General features: G+C 36.2%; 5 protein-coding genes and 1 non-coding gene across 8 annotated transcripts; 4 read left to right on the top strand and 2 right to left on the bottom strand.

Moving 5' to 3' along the window:
* Nucleotides 1–536: 536 nt before the first annotated feature.
* Nucleotides 537–4,176, top strand: LOC147484363 (uridine 5'-monophosphate synthase / UMP synthase (PYRE-F) (UMPS)). The gene is given in 7 exon segments (XM_086581477.1): nucleotides 537–1,420; nucleotides 2,349–2,432; nucleotides 2,986–3,068; nucleotides 3,164–3,176; nucleotides 3,178–3,252; nucleotides 3,368–3,622; nucleotides 3,825–4,176. Coding segments are annotated over 7 exon segments (1,464 nt in total). The 5' UTR covers nucleotides 537–595; the 3' UTR covers nucleotides 3,954–4,176.
* A 513-nt stretch (nucleotides 4,177–4,689) lies between these two features.
* Nucleotides 4,690–6,965, bottom strand: LOC147484362 (E3 ubiquitin-protein ligase DIS1-like). 2 transcript variants are annotated; one of them, XM_086578244.1, is made up of 4 exons: nucleotides 6,751–6,965; nucleotides 6,429–6,650; nucleotides 5,396–5,782; nucleotides 4,690–5,271 (listed from the first exon to the last, which is right to left on the bottom strand). In XM_086578244.1, the coding sequence occupies exons 2-4, from the start codon at nucleotides 6,639–6,641 to the stop codon at nucleotides 4,951–4,953; spliced, it is 921 nt and encodes a 306-aa protein (XP_086434370.1). In that variant the 5' UTR covers nucleotides 6,642–6,650; nucleotides 6,751–6,965; the 3' UTR covers nucleotides 4,690–4,950. The 2 variants fall into 2 exon arrangements, with proteins under 2 accessions (XP_086434370.1, XP_086434371.1); XM_086578245.1 differs by having other exon boundaries at nucleotides 6,429–6,647; nucleotides 6,751–6,962.
* Nucleotides 6,966–9,207: 2,242 nt separating this feature from the next.
* Nucleotides 9,208–13,259, top strand: LOC147484361 (NagB/RpiA/CoA transferase-like superfamily protein). Of its 2 annotated transcripts, none has more exons than XM_086581478.1 (10): nucleotides 9,208–9,391; nucleotides 9,466–9,620; nucleotides 10,343–10,630; nucleotides 10,928–11,057; nucleotides 11,392–11,499; nucleotides 11,608–11,710; nucleotides 11,831–11,956; nucleotides 12,182–12,375; nucleotides 12,727–12,843; nucleotides 12,956–13,259. In XM_086581478.1, exons 1-9 carry the CDS (start codon nucleotides 9,339–9,341, stop codon nucleotides 12,821–12,823), a joined length of 1,254 nt encoding a protein of 417 aa, XP_086437604.1. In that variant the 5' UTR covers nucleotides 9,208–9,338; the 3' UTR covers nucleotides 12,824–12,843; nucleotides 12,956–13,259. The 2 variants fall into 2 exon arrangements, with proteins under 2 accessions (XP_086437604.1, XP_086437605.1); XM_086581479.1 differs by having other exon boundaries at nucleotides 9,233–9,391; nucleotides 10,931–11,057.
* A 446-nt stretch (nucleotides 13,260–13,705) lies between these two features.
* Nucleotides 13,706–17,207, bottom strand: SKIP5 (SKP1/ASK-interacting protein 5). Its single transcript, XM_086581475.1, has 5 exons — nucleotides 16,932–17,207; nucleotides 16,046–16,190; nucleotides 15,822–15,905; nucleotides 14,641–14,694; nucleotides 13,706–14,559 (listed from the first exon to the last, which is right to left on the bottom strand). The coding sequence occupies exons 1-5, from the start codon at nucleotides 17,071–17,073 to the stop codon at nucleotides 14,208–14,210; spliced, it is 777 nt and encodes a 258-aa protein (XP_086437601.1). The 5' UTR covers nucleotides 17,074–17,207; the 3' UTR covers nucleotides 13,706–14,207.
* On the top strand, nucleotides 14,025–14,141 carry LOC147484360 (U5 spliceosomal RNA). Its single transcript, XR_015207066.1, has one exon. It is a non-coding gene; the product is annotated as a U5 spliceosomal RNA (small nuclear RNA).
* A 735-nt stretch (nucleotides 17,208–17,942) lies between the features above and the next one.
* LOC147484358 (DNA-directed RNA polymerases IV and V subunit 5B-like) lies at nucleotides 17,943–21,161 on the top strand. Its single transcript, XM_086576441.1, has 4 exons — nucleotides 17,943–18,241; nucleotides 18,333–18,509; nucleotides 19,067–19,180; nucleotides 20,775–21,161. Exons 1-4 carry the CDS (start codon nucleotides 18,011–18,013, stop codon nucleotides 20,898–20,900), a joined length of 648 nt encoding a protein of 215 aa, XP_086432567.1. The 5' UTR covers nucleotides 17,943–18,010; the 3' UTR covers nucleotides 20,901–21,161.
* Nucleotides 21,162–21,436: the final 275 nt, after the last annotated feature.

Here is a 21,436-nt window from a genome sequence, read left to right as displayed (position 1 = left end):
ATACATATCGAGAAATTGAGTATCGATAAATACCCATATTCTGATATTTTGTGCTATGGTTACATCTCGCACAAAATCTTCAAAAATTTCGATTTTACTAGTTTGTCCCTCATAAATCATAACTAATAATTAAAAACAAAAAATAGGAATCAAAATATGAAAAACACGCTGAATGTATTAAGAACAAACTAACAAGAAGATAATATTATTATTATTATTAACACGTTTTTAGAAGAATTTATTTATTCTTTTTATTTTATTTTTTATAAAGTACAAACTAATAAAATTAGAAATTTTGAAGATTTTGTGCCCACGCTGTAACTTTCCTTTTTTTGTGGAGGAACCAACGCTGGAGCAAAAAATCACTCATTTTCCCTTACACGTCTCTCGGGAAAAGACTTCTGTCCTCAACGGTTAGAACCGAAGTGTGTCCAAAGCGGTTGAGGACCACACATTTGGTATTTTTTGGTTTTTTTTTAAATTATTATTATTTTTTTTTCGCTAACCTTTTAAATTCAGTAGTGTAACTTTCACTCCATAAATACACAACAAAAACCTTTCGCCTTCTCCCATATTCCCACATAACATAAAAAAAATGACTTCTCCTCCTCCTCCTCCTTCATCATCATCATCACAACTAATGGAAAAACTAGTACTCTCCCTCCACGAAATAGAAGCCGTGAAATTCGGAAACTTTAAATTAAAATCCGGTATATTTTCACCCATCTACATAGATCTACGTCTAATAGTTTCCTACCCATCACTCTTAATACAAATCTCACAACTTTTAATCTCATCACTCCCCACAATCTCATACAATCTAATATGCGGTGTACCTTACACTGCTTTACCAATAGCCACATCTGTTTCAATTAATAATAACATTCCCATGCTTATGCGTAGAAAAGAGGTTAAAGATTACGGGACGGGTAAAATAATTGAAGGTAGTTTTAAGGTTGGTGAAACTTGTTTAATAGTTGAAGATTTAGTTACTAGTGGTGGCTCAGTATTAGAAACTGCTAAGCCACTTAGAGATGTTGGGTTGAAAGTTAGTGATGCTGTTGTACTTATTGATAGGGAACAAGGTGGGAAGGAGAATTTATTTGAGAATGGGATTGTTTTGCATTCTTTGATTAAGTTGAGTGATATGGTTAGGATTTTGAATAAGTTTGGGAAAGTTAGTGAAGAGAAGGTAGTGGAGATTAACAAGTTTATTAAGGAGAATAGTAGTGTTAAGGTTCCAAATGTTGAGAAGATTGTTATTGGTAGTGTTAAGGGGTTGTCGTATTCGGAGCGGGGGAGAATGGCGAAGAATGTGACTGGGAAGAAGTTGTTTGAGGTTATGGAAGAGAAACAGAGTAATTTGTGTTTATCAGCTGATGTGGGTACTGCTGCTGAGTTGCTTGCTCTTGCTGACAAGGTAGTCTTTTATCATTTTTTTGGTTTGTTTTATATGTAATAGAGACAAAATGAATTTTGAGGACTATCTGACAGTGTCAGTTGTAATCTTTAGAGATAGATGATGTTTTACTTATTGAAATGTTGTCTACAAAATGTTTGATTTGGTGCTCTTTCTAATGACAACAAACTGTTTTAGAGTTGTTTAATGAATTGTAGTTATTGTGCTATTGTATTGCTTCTATAATAGCTTTAACCTTGGAAATGAAATTGTCTCTTCATAAGCATATCGGTTAGTTTACATACCAGGCGAGCCTGAGTAGTTTAGTTTAACAATTAGTTGAATTTACTTGTGATAATGTTTAGTCAATCATAGTGTCATTAGTTGACAAACATGTTCAACACTAGACATTTCACTTGGGTGTATTTAATCACTAGATCCAAAGTACGTTCTCACTGCCCAGATTATCATTTATGGGTCTGGTCCGTTGATCTTTTCCTTCAAAAATCTATTAACGTCTACATCCTTAATATGCATAACTAAAATGGCATCATGAGTTTGAGGTTTTAGACAGAATCTTTGGAATTGTCTACATTTACTGTCAATGAAATACTAGAAGATTCTTTCGTGTTAGTTTCTGAAAGTTCTGTTTTTAACATTCACTAACTATATTTTCTTCAACAACTAGTATGATTGTTTTGGAGAGGTTTGAAAGAACCATTAATTTGATGGTAGTGAGTGCATTTCTGTTAGCTCCTTTTTTTCCTCCACGAGATATAATTGTGATGCTAACAGAGAAACTTGTGGAGTATTAGGCCTTGATATGAACAAAATGGGAGGAGCATGACAGAAGGGTGATTAATCACCATTAATGTTTTACAATTATTTTTAATTCAGTATATCTTAATCTTTGGAATCTTAATCTTTTGAATAAAACAAATTTGTGCAGGTTGGTCCAGAGATTTGCTTATTGAAAACTCATGTGGATATATTACCAGACTTTACGCCAGATTTTGGTTCTCAGCTTCGCTCGGTACATTCTAAACTCTTAACTTGACTTGGCATTCATTTTCGACTTTTTGTATTCGACCAATTTTTTTAGTTGTTGATGTACCCTGTTGAAATTTCTTTCTTATAGTTTGGCTAAGTAGTCCATTTGCACATCAAGAAGAACCAAAATGGGCCATATTGTCTCTGATGCCATCTCATAACTTGAGCGAGTAGTGAACCTGTAGGTATAAGATGTTAGTGACAAAGTGAACCAAGTTTGTAAATAGACATACTTGCGTATTATCTAGTTTTTAGGCTTGTATCTACGTTTTTTTTTAAGGAGTTAGATGACGTCCGTGTCTGCATGTTATAATTTTCTGAAAGAATATGCTAGCCTTTGTCAATATTAGTAACCAATTCTTGTGTACTTGAGTTTTAGAAAGTTCATAGTTATTACTTATTAGGACCCTAATTACTTATTTTGCTAGTTTTGCCATTTATGTTGACCAATTATTGATCGTTTAGTAATGTAATATTCATTTGTTAACTACAGTCATGATTAGTCTGTGAGATGATTCGTGTCAATTTTGTTGCAGATTGCAGATAGACACAACTTCTTGATATTCGAAGATCGTAAGTTTGCTGATATAGGAAATACTGTGACTATGCAGTATGAAGGGTAAGATTCAGTTTCATCCTTGTTCTGTAATTGTTGGTGACATTATGATCTCTTGATACTTTTAATTTTTACTTGACGTTGTTAGCTGCTTGCAGAGGCATCTTCCATGATATTGGATTGGGCTGACATAGTGAATGCACATATTATATCTGGACCTGGCATTGTGGATGGTCTAAAACTGAAGGTATAAATTTGAAAATTAATTGTATTGTGTTAAGTCTGTGATAGTGCCGTTTTATTTATGCAACCTCTTGATATGCACATTGTATGCCCTGTTTATAACTTTTGGTGCTATGTAGGGGTTGCCTCGTGGTAGGGGTTTGCTTCTGCTTGCAGAAATGAGCTCCGCTGGTAACTTTGCCACTGGAGATTATACTGCATCAGCAGTGAAAATAGCTGAAGATCACTCAGATTTTGTCATTGGATTCATCTCAGTCAATCCAGCGTCCTGGAAAGGGGGTCCAGTTAATCCAGCATTCATTCAGGCAACGCCTGGGGTACAGTTGGTTAAGGGAGGGGATGCATTAGGCCAGCAGTATAATACTCCACATTCTGTAAGTTTCTTTCAGTATTTTCTGTGCACAGTTTCTTTCTGTAACTTCGACATTGTACATTTATGGCGTATAATCTAAAGGGAAAAACTAATGATGAGCAGAGCAAATGAGATTTGTGAAATCACTCCATGTCCAAATCTTCTTTGTTGATGTCGATGCCTAGTAAAATGACTTGCGGGTGTCGGTTCAATGTTCTCTTCAGGTTATCAAAGATAGAGGCAGTGACATCATAATTGTTGGTCGGGGGATCATAAAGGCCACTAACCCAGTTGAGACTGCTCGAGAGTACCGTCTTCAAGGATGGAATGCTTACAAAGCACGATGTGCGTAATATTCTGTTGGGTCTTCACCTCCATGGCTTATTGGAGTGGTTGAGTAAAGTTTTGTCCTTAAAATATATCAATAAGAAGAAAAGGTTTGATTTTGTATTGTGCTATTTCATTTAAATATCACTCGAGAGAGCTAGATCTCTGTTATGTAAAACTACTTCTTTGTGAAGCCATATGGTATGAGATAGATATCTGCTGGTCTAGAAGACGTCATTTTCCAATGAATTCTTATCTGTTATTTTTCACTCTAAATTTTAGCTCGGTGCTCCTATCACGGTCTTTGCAAGACATGAGCGAACCGCCACTTTATGACAAAGCTGCAGCTCAAAGAGGTCTCATTTCTCAAGGGGTCTCAAGTCCTTCAGTTCAGATTGAATGTTCTCCAAATTTGCCTTGAGTGCTGTAACAGAAAATTCTCCAGAATGTGGAAACAGGCATTCATTTATTTGAATTGCGGCAATTCTACCTGCTTAACCTGTTCTAGGAACCCAATTGCAAAACTAATTAGCAGTTCAACCCAATCGCCAAGACTAATTAGCATCTCATTCTGCATTAATCACGAGAATTAACAAATTAAAATACCATTTATTTATGATAACTGTAAAATTAACGACCCATTAATGATCCACATAAACCAGAGACATGTTTCCCTGCATTGCAAAAGATGTCCCCATGACCTAACTCACTAAGCCAAATCTCATGAAGAGTATCAAAACATACAAACTCTATATAACCTTCGACTCCGAAAAGGTTCAAAGTTCTATTATGTAGCTTCAAGCCAACTCTTCAAGTAACACTAGAAAGTACATTAGAAAATGTCATCAAACATTAACTCCTCCCTGGTAAATATAATGTCTTCTCAGTTCTCGCTCATGTATATTTTGCAAGCTAAAGCAAAGAGAGTTTGCCTTCTAGCACTTGAAAAAAAAATACATGAAAAGAAGACACAAATTACATCTAAAAGAACTTTACTACCAAGACAACATGAGGATGACTCAACTACTGTTCTTTCCAAATCCTCCCTGTCACTCGCAGTTTCAACTCCTTCCTATCTCCACCTGAGAAGAATAGGGCCATGTTACGTTGGATGATGAGCCCATCGAAACTGTCACGAACTTTCTTGTGAGTATCCCTAATGCTTCTGGGCACCCCTTGCCATACTATCTTTCTACCATTAGCCCCAACCTCAAGACTGTAGTTGTAATTCTTAGCCTCATTGTCATCGCCCATAAACCGCAAGAATGCTATGTACACAGGAGCCATCCCTAGCTGAAATGCCTCAAAATGAAGACAGAAGTATTGTCCAAAGCAACTGAAAACCTAGAAACAGCAAAAAGACCCGCACTATCTGTCAAAAAACCAACAATAGAGGTTTCTCTGTAACAAACATTATTGCAAAATGAGAACCTTAAAATGCTAAATAATAAACATGTAGAAGACATACCGTCAACATCCATGTGGCATTTTCAACTTCATGCGGATTTGATTTGACATAACGATGGTTAAAGGTGCTGCCACTGTGCATGTCAACTTTATGGTCGTCCTTGAGATGGGTTACCAGAAAAGGAATGTCACCAGCAGCTGTGCACTCTGAACCAGCATAAGGACAATTGTACGGTCGAAATGTACACTGAGATTCGTGTTTCAGCTTGCTGTAGTAAGGATAAATACCCAAGCATCCAAAACTTTCATACTTGCAAGGAAGTTCAAGAGAGGCTGCCACCTTCTCCAACGCAAGGCATCTTATATTGCCAAGTTCATGTCTGCAAGTGGGACAACGGTTGTGCACCCTTGGCTTGCAACCAGAACACAGTGTGTGGCCATTTATACACTGAAATACAAGAAAAAGGAATCAGCGCCAACTGGATTAATTACAACTTGTATAGAAAATAAAGGTTTTTCTCTAAAGACAACCCGAGACACCCAATTACAAGCAGATTGATGAAGTAATGACCATTTTAACAGTATATTAGCAAAACTTTGAGTATAATCTCTACGAAACCGAAAAAAATGAAATGCTAAACCATTCTTGTTTTGTTCCATGTGTTACACATAACTGCCAAACAGCACAGAGAATTAAGGATTGAACGGAGTTGGTCATCAAGTACATCTATAGACATGGACGGAAATATGATTCAATGTCTGGGGGTGCAAGACTATATGCAGCCTAGTAATTGAGCTAGGGGGTGCGATAGTGGAGCTTCTGTAAAAATCTTGGGGGTGCGAATCTTTATAGTTTAGTCATTTTTCTAACAAATTACTACGTAAGTTTTCCAAATCTTCACCCACATGCACCCCCCTAGTTCCATCCATCTATGTCTAGCATTCCTCATGGTTTCTTTGCATTTTTAACAGATCTGAATCAATTCTAATTTCTTCTACTAACTATATTACATTAATATGGACTACTTAAATGAATTTATATTAGTGCAAACTACATTGATCACCATCCCATTCAAAGTAAAGTTTTTGCGAACCTGATGAATGGGAGGGTACATGGCATTCAAGCATACTGGACATTCGAGAAGCTCACGAACACTACTAGCAACAGGCGCATTAGATTTCTGAGAAGCTTGTGAAGCATCATTAACTTGCTCACTAACTTCCAACAAGTCCTCATTCTGGGTAAGATCAATAACCCCAGGCTTCATCCTCATATCATCAGAGTAAGTACTCCCAGCTTCTGCCATTACTTGCTACTACACTCAAAACAATATTCCCCCAAGTTAAAAATTTTACTTTGAAATTCCAAATTCCCAACAAAACTAGAAAAAAAAACACATACTAAAGATGGGTTACCTTCCAAAACGTTGCTACTTGAGAACAAAAACCAAAAAAGGTTTGAACTTTAACTGACACAGTTGAAGAGAAGAGGAAATAAGTGTTGTTTGGTGATAAGAAATAGAATTTAAGACCGTTGAGACTTGAGAGAGATAGAAATAGCAAAAAGACAAAAATAAAAGGTTTCTCGAATGAATAAAAAACATAAAAAGTAGAGAATTGGGATCTGCCCTAGAATTTGAACTGAAGAGAGAGGGAGAAATAAAGGGGCGCCAAGGAGTTTTTTTTTTTTACTATTTTTTTAATTTTTTTTTACCTCTAAAGGGTTTATAATATAAATTGTATTAATAGTGGGGTCCTTGGTTTTTAAATTTTGAAAAATTATGCATTAGATTGCGCAGGGCACTTTTTATGATTTTGTGTGTTTTGTTTAGCTCCAAAAGAATCACAGACATGGGCCATGATTTTAATCTAGAGTCAGCTTTGTTTATACGATGTGTTCAATTCAAATTTTGAATTTATGATCCTTGTTCCTTGTTTCCAAAATCAAGCGTGGAAGTATGGAACACAAGATGATGCCAAATTGCCAAGGGCCAACACTGATTGGCCACCAACATGTGTCCTTCTATTTTATTGAGTTCATTGAAGTGTTGGAAAGGTACAAAGGTCTTTCAGAGAGTCTGTGAATTGTTAAAACCGGTGCTTGGGAACAGGAACAAGAATAGGACAGAACAAACAGCAGCTACCAAGGCAGCTACCAAGGCGTGTTATATACTTAGATATTGTCCTTAAAAGAAAAATTTTATCCTCTTCAAACGGTGGCAGAAAAACATACATTCTTCTATAATTTATTAAAAAAAATTATCACTCTATAATAAATAATCAAATATAAAACATTGAAGCCAATACTTCAATTTTAACTCTATAATTTTTTTGTCTTAATTGGTTTTTGATCTCTATAATATCTCGTTCTTTCCATATATTGTTTTGTTTGGTGTATAATTCTTTTCTCTTTATTTTGTGCATTTCTCTGTTAAATAAATGTATTGATGTTTTAAGTTTATGAGATGACTATTCTACAATTCAAAAAAGAAAATATTGTGATCAATTTTTACAATAATTGTTATCTTCTAAATTATTTGTTAAATAAATTGAGGTATGCAATGCATTCATATGAAATAACGTAAACAAATTTATAAGAGGTAACAATTTTATTGGTATATATATTAGAAGGTGTCGATCGACTAACAAAGTCAATAAAATTTTTAGGTGATGATACCAAATATCTAGGACGGCTCAAACCCTACCGTCATCAAAGAGTTACTAATCTCATTTAAAACAAACTTGCAATCAAAATAATAATAATAAATAATAATACTATAAGGCCCCATATTCAAACTTTATTTAGAGTCCCCGATTGTTTTGAGCCCCCCTTGCAGATGGCAATGAAATCTTCAAACGATAGAGTGGGCTCGTCAGGATTTGAAATGTATTTTTCTATATTCACATGTAGGTCTTAGTCTTAGGAGTGGCCCTAGGCCTATGCTGTCTAAAGCTTTGCATAGGGCCCAATATAAACAAAATAAAAATGACCCGTGAAGCTCTTCAAAACCCATTGTAGTGTTAGAAACCTAGACAAAAGCCCAATTTTTCGGACTTTGTATTGGGCTATTTGAAACAAAGGACCAGCCATGCTTAGTCTCAACAACTTTGCTGTATGTTGCAAGTCCACCTTGGTGGCGACTGGAAAACGTAGCAAGAAAGAGTTTGTATTGCAGCCAGGAGAAGCAACAATACTCAATTGAACATTACAATATATGGCAAGACCAACACTATTTTAATGGTTTACATAGTGATTTTTATCATCTCTTTTGTAGCAGGATTTCAAATTTTTTGATAGTCAAGGAATTGAATGACCATTCCCTAGCAAAAAAAATACAGACTTCCAAGTTTATGTTAGTTGGGCATATACGAGCTCTAGTTTTTGTGTGAAAGCTCCTCAAAACTTTATTTTCTGATCTATATTGAAATTCGAAAACAAACTCCCACAGTTAGAATATATTATTGAAATGAAAATCGTTATTAACTAATATGAAACTTGTTATATTATGTATGCAAACGGTAAGGTCTATTTTCAAGTGAGCGGAGTGAACGATCTGGGCAGAGGGGGGGTTATGCGGACAAAAACTAAGTTGGTTGGTTTCTGTCTATCTATCCTCACCTATCCGGCTATCCCTCTCCCTCTCAATCAAACCCTAACTCTCTCTCTCTCCCCACCCACAAACCTATCTCTCCCTCTCTCTTCTCCACCCTCCACTCACGCCCCCAATGCGGCAGTTATCTAGTATTATTGACTACATGTTCCATCTGTCGTATTAGTCTCCGAGCTATGGGTTGGATCTACCATTTCTCTTTAGAAACAATGTTTTATAAGGTCTATATCTAAGTCTGACCCGGCCCATTAAAAAGCCCAACTCGGTCTCTCACTCTCTGTCCATGCCTAATTATTGGCTACACTAAAAAAAAAATCAATCGAAATTCCTTAAACCCTAAAAAACCCTTTCTACAATTCTCCTCAATTTGAGAATTTGAGATATAAAACAAATATGCCAGACACACACGCACTAGTGAATGAGTTCGTTCTAATGCTCAAAAGACGGTGAGTTTTTTTTTTAACACCATAATATTTTATTTTGCTGACGTGGAATTGATTGTTTGTTTGTGTGTGGGCAGTAAAGTAGAGGGATCACAAGCAACTGCCAAACAAACAGCGGAATTGCTACGGTCTGTAATTTCTCAGCAGAGAGTTCCTCATACTAATCAGGCTGGGGCGTTAATCGACGCTATTAATTCAGTTGGAGAGAAATTAATTGCTGCTAATCCTGTTGGTATACTTTTTTCATTCTTTTTAAATATATATATAGACATTACCAGTAGGATGCTAGGAAGTTATTTATACTATATAACGCTTTTGCTCGGAAGGATAAAATATTGTCAACCAAATGATTCAAAGTTGAAAGACGGTGAAAAGTCAAGACCAATGCCTTTTAGGAATCACACTAAAGTTGAAACTATTATCTAGTATGATGCCCTTCTTTGTTGAGAACTTGGAAGGGGGAAACCCAAGGGTTTTTTTTAACCCGGAGAACGAAGGTTTTGAAAGTTAATTGTCTCTAATCATTTTGTTTCAGTTGAGACGCCAGTTGTAGTCTTGATTCCTGCCCGCTAATTACTCTACTGTAGGATTAAATATGAGCCACTAAACTAGTTCTATTTTGTTATGCTGATAGATAAATTTTTCTTTCCTACATTATTTTATAATTTCTTTTGGATATGTAGTTCTACGGTATTGATAGATATCATAATAAATATGTAGATTGACAAGTCTTTTCATTGAATATTATTTTTGTAAGTGTTTCCGGTGCAAAAATTGAAAACGTTAATAATGATGAGAATACGAGATAATAGATAGATGATGTTTTAATCGTTTGTAATGGTTAAACTGAAAGTAGCTCATGGTTGTCGGAAAACATCTTGCATTATGTTTGTGCCGTTGTTTGTCGTTTTTAATATGTTATGGTACAACTATATGCATGTGCTTGCATTGCAGAGCTTGCTGTTGGAAATGTTGTGAGACGTGTTCTGCATATAATTAGAGAAGAGGATCTTTCTCTTGCTACGACTGCAATTGGAAATGTGGGTTTATCAGCTGGAAGTGATGATGAAGATAATGTCGAGCAAGATGACTACCCACGCTTGTCAGCTGCAGCAGTTGCTGCTGCTTCCAGAAGCACCCTTCGTGCACCTTCTTTGCATACTCTTCTTGAGGGTATACCTGATCCAGCAGCTGCTCATCGTACTTCTTCGTCAGGAGGTGATTCTGAAGGAAAAAGCAAATGTGAGCTTTCTGCATATCTCCTTTCACTAATAAATTCACAATAGCCAAGCTGTATTAATTTCATTTTATTTTTTGGTTAACAAACTTATATTATGATTGGGTTACGACTTTGCTTAATTGGAGTTACCATCAAATTCTTCTAAAAATGGAGGGTGAATGTATTAACTTGTATTGTCTATTGGTGTAAGTTTGCATATGACTGAGGTACTTATATAGTGATTTCAAGTTTGGAGCTGACAATAATAAAATACAGTGGTATACAGTTATACGTGCTGAATAATCTATCCTCCTTTACAGCAGCTGATAAAAGTTTAAGGACCCGGAAGCTAAAGCATGATGTTATCGAGGCTGTTAATGAACTTATTCAAGACATAGATACGTGCCATGAACTGATAGCTGAACAAGCAGTGGAACATATTCATCACAAGTATCCTCTCTTCCCAAGTCATACATGAACTTGCATTGAATCTTTAAAATTCTTCTTGAGGTTGTGATACATATACTGGCGTGCTTTATTAAGTGGTTATTAGATAGAGAATGCAGAAGGAGAAGGTTGCTTCATTTGCTTGTATATAACTTTACCCTTAACCACTTAGGCGCTCACCTTAGAAAGAGAAGAGAGAAGGCCATGTGCTTAAATTTTATGCCATTTGTTGTGTTATATATCTTTTAAATTTACATTTGAATGTTTCTTCTTGACAATTTTGTTGGTAACAATACTGATGGAGTTTTGGGTTATGTCTATCTAATTGTGTTTTCAGTGAGGTAATATTAACTTTGGGCCGTTCGAGAACTGTAATGGAGTTCCTTTGTGCTGCAAAGGAGAAAAAGCGATCGTTCCGTGTATTCGTGGCAGAAGGTGCTCCAAGGTTGGCAAATATTTGCTAGCTCTCTGTTGTAATGTAGTAATTTACAAGTTAATTTTGATTTTAACATATAATTCATCATGTTCTGTGTTATAAATAATCAACAATCAGGTATCAGGGTCACATCCTTGCGAAAGAGTTAGTTGCAAGAGGTTTACAGACAACAGTGATTACTGATTCTGCAGTATTTGCTATGATCTCCCGAGTCAATATGGTAAAACACAAATTTTCCATCAATGATTTTTTCTGATTTTTTTGATAATGGCGTTGATTTATAATATATGAAAGAATTTCTTTGACTTTCTTCACTTAACTTAATAATTGTAATGTGAAGGTGATTGTTGGAGCACATGCCATCATGGCCAATGGAGGAGTCATAGCTCCTGTGGGGTTAAATATGGTTGCACTTGCAGCTCAAAGGCATGCTGTTCCATTTGTAGTTGTTGCTGGTAGCCACAAGGTATACTTACATCTGTCATATATTTGTACACAACTCTCTACTTTGACTTTCAGTTGCTTATTTAAAAAAATTAACTAGTGGTGTACACCGAATTATTTTGGTGGTGTTCGGTTCATTTTGTATTTTTCCTTGATTATGTGTTAATATGTTCAGCTGTTTGATGTTTTCCTCTTGGCTTCAGCATTGAATCTTCATAACGACTATACTTGTTTTCCCAATTGACAGTTGTGCCCGTTGTATCCCCACAATCCTGAGGTGTTGCTGAATGATCTGAGATCCCCTTCCGAGTTGTTGGATTTTGGGGAGTTCTCAGATTGCATGGATTTCGGAAGTGGCAATGGTTCTCCTCTTCTTCATGTCGTCAATCCTGCATTTGACTATGTGCCACCAAAGCTTGTTACTCTGTTTATCACTGACACGTAAGCTCTCTCTCTTAGTCTCTTCCCCCGCACACCCACCCACCCCCCCCCCCAAAGCACACACAGACAAACCAAAAGAACCTTCCTTCTGGTCTGATTTATGTAAAACGCCTGAAGTCTGGAGAATTTGCAATCAAAGCTAATGACAATCTTGAAAAGTTGATATTACATTTAGTAAAAGGAAAGTTTTGATAGATGCCACATGCACCCCTGATCTGTCTCGTTAGGGGCTTTTGGTTGTCTAAAAACTGTCATCTGCCCTTAAACTTGAATCATTTGGAGTAGTTCTATACTCAGTTGATGCCATTTTACTTTTATGTTCTCATGTTTATTGTTATTTTATTCCTGCAGGGGAGGGCATAACCCCTCATACATGTATCGGCTCATTGCAGACTATTACTCTGCTGATGATTTTGTGGTCCAAAGAAAATCATCAGCAGAGCAATAAAACTGAGTTGGTGTATTATTGTAAGTTGTTATTATTTTTGCTCCGGGTTTGGATTTTTGTGCTTAATAGCGTTTCTGTTGGTTGCCGTTTGAAACCCCCTGCAATGATCAAATTGTTGATACTGGTTTGCAGCGCAACCTTGTTTTGTAAAGGGGGAGTAAAAGAGAAAGTTGGTTCTGCGAGTGCATGAGCCATTTCCGTATGTCCTATGACTGGAGACAAGGGAGCAACAATTAATGGGACTAGAGAAGCATCTCCCAAAGTTTAACTGAAAGCTAGAAAAAATTGGAAGCTCGAGTAGTAATGATATGGAAACAACAGTGTATTAAAGTAGAATGTTATCATAGTATTTTTTCATTTATACTACCGAATGAAATTCTTCAACTTAGAGTGTATATTACGTTTTGCTTAGCAAGTTAGCAACCTTTGTGCTCAATTTTATTTTCATTGTCAGCATTGTCGCAAAAGCAGTTAGCACTAGCATCCGATGTTCATTTTTTAGTTTGATTTTTAAGTTAAGTTGCATAACAGCCTTTTATTTTTTATTTAAATAATTATAAATCGTTTGTCCAAGCTCAAGGAGTCGAGGACTCGAACAAAGGATTAACATTGAGAAACTAGGAGAGGCAACTATTGTTTACTTGCATGAGAAAATGAGCTTAGAACTGTAAAAGAATTAGAACAGTTCATTCTTTGTAACAAAAAAACAGCAGACAACTACGGCACACGCTGCAAATCCCGTATTGCTGATTTTTTTATTTGCCGGAAGTCGATCACCAGGAAACATGTTTTAATAAGAAAAGTACATCTAAGTAAGCCCAAGGATGCAGCCCTTGGAGAAAAATATACTTCGAAAATATACCCACGCTCCAAATCAACAAGTGAAAAGTATTGCTGAATAAAATTACAAGTATGCGGATCGAATTTATTTTCATTGAGATAATTATACAACCAAATGAAAAATTAAATACAGTTTTGTGCTTGTTTACCCTGCTAACCTGATTTCCCTGGTTAGAATTTGAACTAGAAAAGGAGGTGTTTGAACGACGACAGGATAGAATGCTAATACAGACCAACCTTTGCAATTTTGAAATGGCACAGGATTTGCATCTCAATCCCTTGAACCACCACCTGTTCTGGTTCACAATCTAACGGGAAGTTACACATAGCAGGGTAAACAAGCACAACCACCACATAACGCAGCAGTGCGTTGAGCACAGAGCGAACTATTCTTTCGCCTTTTACTAAAGAATACCCTGTGCTTCGCCCGACAAAGCAGCATACGCCAATTTTGGAGGATCTCCACTTAGAGGAGGCCCGGCTATGAATTAAAAGAAGAAAAATAAAATAAAGTACCCCACCAGCTTCGAACAATATCATCAATTTACTGACGATCTACATCAAACCAGAAAAAGATGGCAGTCCGAGCATAAATGACCCTCACCCGCTGCAGTGCCAGGGTCCCATTAGTTGAAACAGCCTTGCTACCTCCTTCAATCCGTGTCCTCGATACAGAGACACTGTCTCCATGCGACTTTAGTGCTGGTGATGAAATAGAGCAAGAGCTACTGGCAGTACTCACAATTGGACAAGAAAGATAATCCAAGGGGTTTTCTTCGCACTGAAGTATGCAACCTTCTATGGTCAATCTTCCACTCCTATGAAGCAAGCAGCAACCTAGCTCCGCTTTAACTGTCAAATTTGCCACCTTACACGTTGACATGAACTCAAGCGCACTGCTCAAACACAACAATTTTAATTCATAACTATCTTATTTGTAAAACCAATGTAACATTTGTCACTAGAAGCCTGAATACCTGTCTGAGCCACGAGAACAGATTAACACCGCCTCATCTGGAAGCTCACCTCCCACCGATCTGGACAAAATAAGCAGTCAGAACCACAGCAAAGAAGAATATCTTGGGTTGTATCTTGCATGCAAGCATTTCACTCCACCCCAAAAAAAAAAAAAGCAAAAAGAGGATCATGCTAAGCTAATACTCTGTTAAACATCTTAGTGTGTTACTTTCATAATTCCATAACAATTAAAATTTAGATTTGCCGGCTCTCTGGAACACATTCTTGGGTTGGAAGCCTTCTGACTAATAGGCATCAAAGTTAGCTCACCTACATGAAAAAATGTCAGCAATCAATGGACAAAAACAGTACTTGCTAATGATAGCAGTTAACAAGAACCGAAATACTGCTGAGATGTTTCATGTCTTCACACAGTTTATTAAAGGGTTCCATGATGTTGAACAACCACTTGGCAAGTAAGAGAAGGAGCAGATGACAAAATCAGAAAAGATAGAAAAATCATTTCTCACAGGACAGATCAAATATAATTTGCACTTCTTGTCTTTCCCGTTTAATCTGTATTTCTAGACAGATGTTGTATATAAGCTTCTATAATAGAGCATAAAGTGATCATGGAAAAAGGAAAGGTTAAACTCCTAAGATGGTTCCTTAATGTGAATTATTGCAGAAATTTTTAAACAAATGGAGATAATCTTTTCAGGACAAGGAGATAATCTTTTCAGGACAATTGCTTCTTTTGCTAGATCAGGGTTAGTGTTTCACTAGGATAGTATTTTGATTGAAAATTGCTTCTCAAATGCCAATCAAGAATAAAACTCCAAAAAAGAAAAAAAGATCTTCACCCATCTGGGGACTGCTGACACAGAAGTACTTCTTGGTCAAATGTCAGCAGCAGAATCACATCAGCTGCAATACTTTTTGCCTTTTGACATGCTGTTCCAATTAATCTCAGTAAGGTCCTAGTTGTTGGCACTCTCATCAGAAAATAACTGACTTCACGCTTCCTTGCAGATTAGAGACGTATATAATGAATCTTTGCCAGTACAATATTTTTTTCATGACTTTATATAGTAACCCCTTTCTACAAATGCTTTTCACTTACTTGAAAAGAAATTGACTGGCCCCTATGTGATAAAATAACTATACTAACGCAATATATTGATAAAATTATTTAATCATACATACCAGGCATAATGGCTTATTTATCTGGATATTACACACAAGGTAATTACCACCAGCAGCAATCAGTATGGTGTCGCCAGGTCTACACATAGTAAACCAGAAAAAAAAGAAGAATTTCAGGTGAGTTAAAAAATAAATAGAAAAATACATATAAATTCAATCATGTCTTGGCATCCGTATCCCTCTCTCCTCAATTTGGAAGCTTAAAAATGGTTTACTAACCTTGCCACGGATATAGCAGTCTCAATGTCAGGGAAAACTCCAGGTTCTCTTGGATTTTTTATGGTACGTTCGACGCGCAGCCAGAGGCGAGGGTGGCATGCCAAGTAACACCATCTTTGGCAAACAAGGGCTGTGTTATACCGATCTGCAGACTCAACAGCAATTTGTGAACAAGGACTGCAGAATAATATACTACATGTTAACAAGAGTAACAGCTCTGATAAGAAGCTGCACACAATCATCAAAATATTCAAGCAACAGTTGTGGACGTGAATTGAACTGGATCTAAAAGACATCATACACGAACATATCATATTGCAACATATCACTAGGAGTTAGAAAAATCTAATCAGAAATCATGCCTTAGTTCTCAAATTATTGGAAACAACATGTGGGGCACGTTCTAAGGTACAAACACACAAGACAAACAATCAATCTATTGTTCTTAAACTTTCCCAAGTCCCTACTAAAACTTTGGACGAACTTATTCATGTACTCCATCTCTGATTTCATTGTCATTTACGCACGATATCTATGTTTAATAAAAGCCAATAACAAAACCCAGATTGAGTAGTTTTCCACCAAATTTCAAGAAGTATAAAGTGTATAGCTGTTTCAAAAGAATTGAACATTGTATTCTTTTACAACAGTGAGACATAGCTTTGCAACCATTTGTGTATACACATTCTCTCTCTTTTGCTATCCATTGTGTCAATAATTTATAAAATTCTACATTAGTCTACTTCAACACAACAACAATCTCTCAATTTAACATAAAAAGAAATGCCCTTTAAGACAAAAGCCAATTAAACAATCCATAAAACAAGAAAAGATTGTTAATTTAAACAACATATAATAGAAATTAAAAGCTCTAAAGAAGGGGTACCTGGGATTGGAGGTAAGAAACTGAAAATATGCATAAGACATCCATCATCCAAGGTGTTTATTGTAGCATGGATAATGGAATTTGAGCTTTTGTATTTTTTCCACCTTCCTTTCTCTTCTTCCACAGCTAACACCATGCTCATCTCTCTCTCTCTCTAACCACCTCGTCCGTACAATTTAACCGACAACTGGATGAATATAACCATCGCCTTTATAAAAGAGTTGCCCCATGCAAATTTCCTAATGTGGAAACCCGAAACCCGCCCAAAACCCGAACAAAATACCCGCACCGAATCCAAACCGAAATACATAGAGTAGGGTTTGGTCACACTCTCTAAACCCGGGCTGACCCGATAATTTAGCTCTAAACCGGTTGAAAGGGCTAAAAAATCCGAAACCGACCCTGGACTGAAATCAAACCCAAATCCGATTTTAATTGCATACTACTAATTTCATATAAAAGAATTAGTTAGATAAATATTTGGATTATGATCTCATTCATGTTTACAATTACGAATTATTTAATATATTGGATTATGAAAAAATTTATGTAAGAATTTTCAATTTTTTTCAGTAATTGTATGTGATTATGTGTAGTTAATTCCGAGTCTATTTATTTTTAAATCATATCAAATAATTATGTCCGAGTATAGGTGATAATTACTTCCAAATTCATTATAAGTTTTATTTTGTTTGAAGGATTGGTGGATAGCCGAAGAAAGAATAAAATGTAGATATATATTTCAAATAAAGTTTTTTATTGTCTTATTTATACCGGGCTTTATTCAACTCGAAACTCGAACCCGATGGGTACCCAAAATATAGGATTAAAATAAAATTTGGTTACACTCCTCAACAAAATATCCGACTCTAAACCCGACCCGCTGAAAACGATCCGGGTTCAGATAACCCGATACTCGTTCAAAACCCAAAAAGTCGGGGCCGGGCCGGGTACCCGTTTGGACATCCCCGTACTGGCCCACCTAACACTCTATCTCTTTTTGACACTCCTCAAAATCAACTCTCTCTGCTGAAGCTAAAACTAAAAACCTTTGTTTACTCTTTCCAGTGTTGAAAAAAATGGAGCAAGGAGGTTGTTTGAGTGCATTTATAGACCCAGGAAGTGTTGAAAGTCATAGATATTACTTAGCCCGTCGAACCACATTGGAGATGTTGCGTGATCGTGGTTACGATGTACCTGATGCTGACCTTGATCTCTCACTGCAAGCATTCCGCTCTACTTATGGTCAAAGCCCCAATTTAGAACACATCCGCATTTCTCTCCCTCTTCTCTCTGATTCCTCCAAAAAGGTTTAATCTTTTTTTCACTCTTTTTACCCTCACTCACTTGCTTTTTCTTCTTCATTCATTAGCTTTGGGCATTTTTTTTGGAGAAATGCAGATATTGGTGATATTTTGTGGGACAGAAGTGGTGAAGTTGGCAATGGTTAGGAATATATTCAACCAGATTGCAAATAGTCAGAATTTGAATAGGTTGATATTGATATTGCAGAATAAGATTACTGCACAAGCTCGACAGGCTCTGGCTATTTGTCGTGTAAAGACTGAGACTTTTCAAGTAAGAGAGCTGGAAATGTCGTATTAATGATTCATGTTGTCTTGTTTTGTTAGAAATGATATACATTTGCTTCATCGCATACTGTAATTTAGTTGTAGTCTTATTTTAATATGTTTATACGGATAATAAGTCTGAAAGAAAGCTTGGTATAAATATTCATTTTCAAATGTGGCATGTTTTTTTTTTGATGAAAATTCCCATTATGTGTCAGTAGTCATTACATTAGTTCTAGTTGCTTCTTAGGATTGGGTAGCTTGAGGATACCACGTAGGTCAATGCATTGAGAGTGAGCTTAAAATCTACTAATAATATGCACTTCAATTTTTGGAAATGTACTAGAAATATGTCTTTTGAAGTTGTCTGTAAATTTGGATCTCTACTTTTCTTTCTTGTGTTTTCCAATATTGGAACCTGTTTTCTGTTTATAGATCTGGTACTCTACTTTTCTGCCCCTTGTTTTGAGTTGAGGATTTGTGTGAATATGTCTTTTATGCCATTCACAACTTGTTCAGCTTCTTGTTGCATATTTTATTGATCTTACTGTGGCTTGTTTTCAGATCACCGATTTACTTGTCAACATCATGAAGCATTTCTTGATGCCAAAGCACGAATTACTGAATTTGGAAGAAAAGGAGAAGCTATTAAAGAAGTATAGTGTGGGAGAGAATCAGGTAAATTCAAACCAAAATACCTTAAGATAGAAGTAAGCTTTTGGAAAAAAAATTCAAATTTGCCTGCACCCATTCCATCTTATGCAGATGTATATACACCGGTTTTGATCAATGGATTAAAACCTAGGTACTTGGCTTGTATACTTCAAAATTTGTTAGTCATTCTTCACATTTCGCTTCAACACTTTGTATGCCTATATTCTTAGGTCGACAGGGGCACTTGATACTTTAATTACAAGAAAATGAAAAGATGCGATTTTTTAATAGGTAATGTAAGCAAATAAAAGGGAAATAAAGCAAGTGGTTGCAACTGTTCTGTTTTGAGGAAAGCTGCTGGTGGAAGGAGATTATGACCAGAGTATTATTTGATCCAAATGATGTCCTAGGGAGGCACATAATGTGCATGGGTGCCTGGTGTTAAATGCTTGTGGCATTTGATAAATTTCTTCTTAGCAAGCCATTTTTGTTGCATATGGATTTGCCTTTAGAGATTAATATCTGTTGTAGATCTTCTTACTTAACCTATTGTATGAATGTTCTTCTGATTTGCATGCAACTTTTGGTCCTGCACACTCAGGATGTGTTAATGACTGTTTCCTGTGAAAACTCAAAGTTGGAAATCATGGCTTTTCTATCCTTGTGGGATGATATTTTTGAAAACTTAGTTTCATAATCACACTTCAGCAAGTGTTCTGGGCCATAAATAATTTTACAAATAATTTTGAAGTCATAACTACCTTTGATGTGCTTAAGTTTTCCATGTAATGGACTAGTGGTTGTCAGAAAGCATTCAGATATTAGTTTATACCTACTTGGACCTCATGAAAGGGTGTGATTATTATCTGTCCAAAAGGTGTGCAGTGTGCGTCATCTTCTAAGAGGAACCATATGAGCTATATTCTGAAAGGAGTAAGAGGTATTTGGCGGTGGAACCGCCATTGGAGGAAAGAGTGGATTAAGAAGATTGGTGTTTTGATTTTGAGTTGAGAACTCTTGATTTGGGTTAGTAACCTCATCAGAAGTGGGAGGAACTGTTTGATTGAGAGTTGAGGGTTGAGTTATTTGAGGTGTTCTCGTCATTTTGTATTGTTTTCAGAAGAATAAGAGTTAATGAACTTGGCGACTGTAGATGAACTCGGTACTGTAGATCTGTTATTAGATGAACTCGGTTACTATAGATGAATTCGGTTACTGTAGACCTGTTACTGTAGATGAACTTGGTGATGAATAAGATTTGAATAAAAAGATGATGAAATGATCATTTAACGCTTTGAGTGTGTTAATGGCTCTTGATACCATGAAGAGGTTTTAGAAGAAGAACATTTCTATTCTATTAAAGCTTGCTGTGAGCATTCTCACATTACATATTTATATCCCATTATTATTGCACTAAAACCTAAACCTAAAGCATATTACATTTGTCAACTGTTGGATTGGTTACAGGTGTACTGTTGGATTGATTATAGATGTTTACTCTTGGTTTGTTGTGCTGATTTCCTTAGCTTTGGCAGGATGCTTTTAGTGGCTTTATAGAATGGTCACATAATTTATTCTCTGTATTTGACTATTTTCCTTTTTATTTCAACCTTTTCAGATTCCTCGCATGTTAGAGACAGATGCTGTTGCACGATACTATGGACTTGAGAAGGGGCAAGTAGTGAAAGTCACTAGTGATGATGATGTTGCTGAATCTCATGCAACTTACCGCTGTGTTACGTGATCATTTCAACTAATTTGGCATGGAGGTTCCATCTTTTCTTTTCTTTTTCCAGTAGACCTAAAACTTTGCAATGTGTTGTTTGTTTTAAAAGGCTGTGTATGTACATAGTTGCTAATGAATTTGTAGTGATTTCGTTGCTGTTGGCACATAACAGGTATAAAGAACTCCTTTTAGTAGGTTAGGCCTGAACTACGCTCCTGAAAACTCATGTAGAATGTGATCAGTTGTTAAATTCTGATGATTAACCTTTCCATTTTTTTACTTCATGTTAATTATTTTGTTTTGAAATGATTCCATGCTATTAGCAATGCCATTGCTCCATAGCGAGGATGGTGTCTAACATTCTGGTACAAAATCTGATGGCTCGAATTGGTTATTCAGTTTCCAAGTAAATAGGTTCCATTGAGTTTGGAGGGTATTTTCAGTACTTTGGCAGTTCTCTGTTTGGATGAAAAATTAAAAACACTTCGTTTAACAACCATTCTTCCTCTCACTTCTCAAATTCTAACTGAACTGCTCACTCTATTCTATAAATG

The sequence above is a fragment of the Coptis chinensis genome, chromosome 8 (genome assembly GCF_015680905.1).
Source record: "Coptis chinensis isolate HL-2020 chromosome 8, ASM1568090v1, whole genome shotgun sequence".
NCBI lineage: Eukaryota > Viridiplantae > Streptophyta > Magnoliopsida > Ranunculales > Ranunculaceae > Coptis > Coptis chinensis.
Note: the sequence above shows the minus strand (reverse complement) of the source record. Positions and strands in the feature narration are given on the sequence as shown.

Coding starts and splice junctions, on each gene's coding strand:
- LOC147484362 (XM_086578244.1), bottom strand. CDS start 6,641: ATGGCAGAAGCTGGGAGTACTTACTCTGATGATATGAGGATGAAGCCT. Junction 5,783..6,428: donor TGTACCCTCCCATTCATCAG/GTTCGCAAAAAC, acceptor CTTGTATTTCAG/TGTATAAATGGCCACACACT. Junction 5,272..5,395: donor ATGCCACATGGATGTTGACG/GTATGTCTTCTA, acceptor TGCTGTTTCTAG/GTTTTCAGTTGCTTTGGACA.
- LOC147484361 (XM_086581478.1), top strand. CDS start 9,339: ATGCCAGACACACACGCACTAGTGAATGAGTTCGTTCTAATGCTCAAA. Junction 10,631..10,927: donor TTCTGAAGGAAAAAGCAAAT/GTGAGCTTTCTG, acceptor CCTCCTTTACAG/CAGCTGATAAAAGTTTAAGG. Junction 11,058..11,391: donor GTGGAACATATTCATCACAA/GTATCCTCTCTT, acceptor TTGTGTTTTCAG/TGAGGTAATATTAACTTTGG.
- SKIP5 (XM_086581475.1), bottom strand. CDS start 17,073: ATGAGCATGGTGTTAGCTGTGGAAGAAGAGAAAGGAAGGTGGAAAAAA. Junction 16,191..16,931: donor TTTCTTACCTCCAATCCCAG/GTACCCCTTCTT, acceptor TTGAGTCTGCAG/ATCGGTATAACACAGCCCTT. Junction 14,560..14,640: donor TGTTCTCGTGGCTCAGACAG/GTATTCAGGCTT, acceptor GTGTTTGAGCAG/TGCGCTTGAGTTCATGTCAA.
- LOC147484358 (XM_086576441.1), top strand. CDS start 18,011: ATGGAGCAAGGAGGTTGTTTGAGTGCATTTATAGACCCAGGAAGTGTT. Junction 18,242..18,332: donor TCTCTGATTCCTCCAAAAAG/GTTTAATCTTTT, acceptor GGAGAAATGCAG/ATATTGGTGATATTTTGTGG. Junction 18,510..19,066: donor TAAAGACTGAGACTTTTCAA/GTAAGAGAGCTG, acceptor GCTTGTTTTCAG/ATCACCGATTTACTTGTCAA.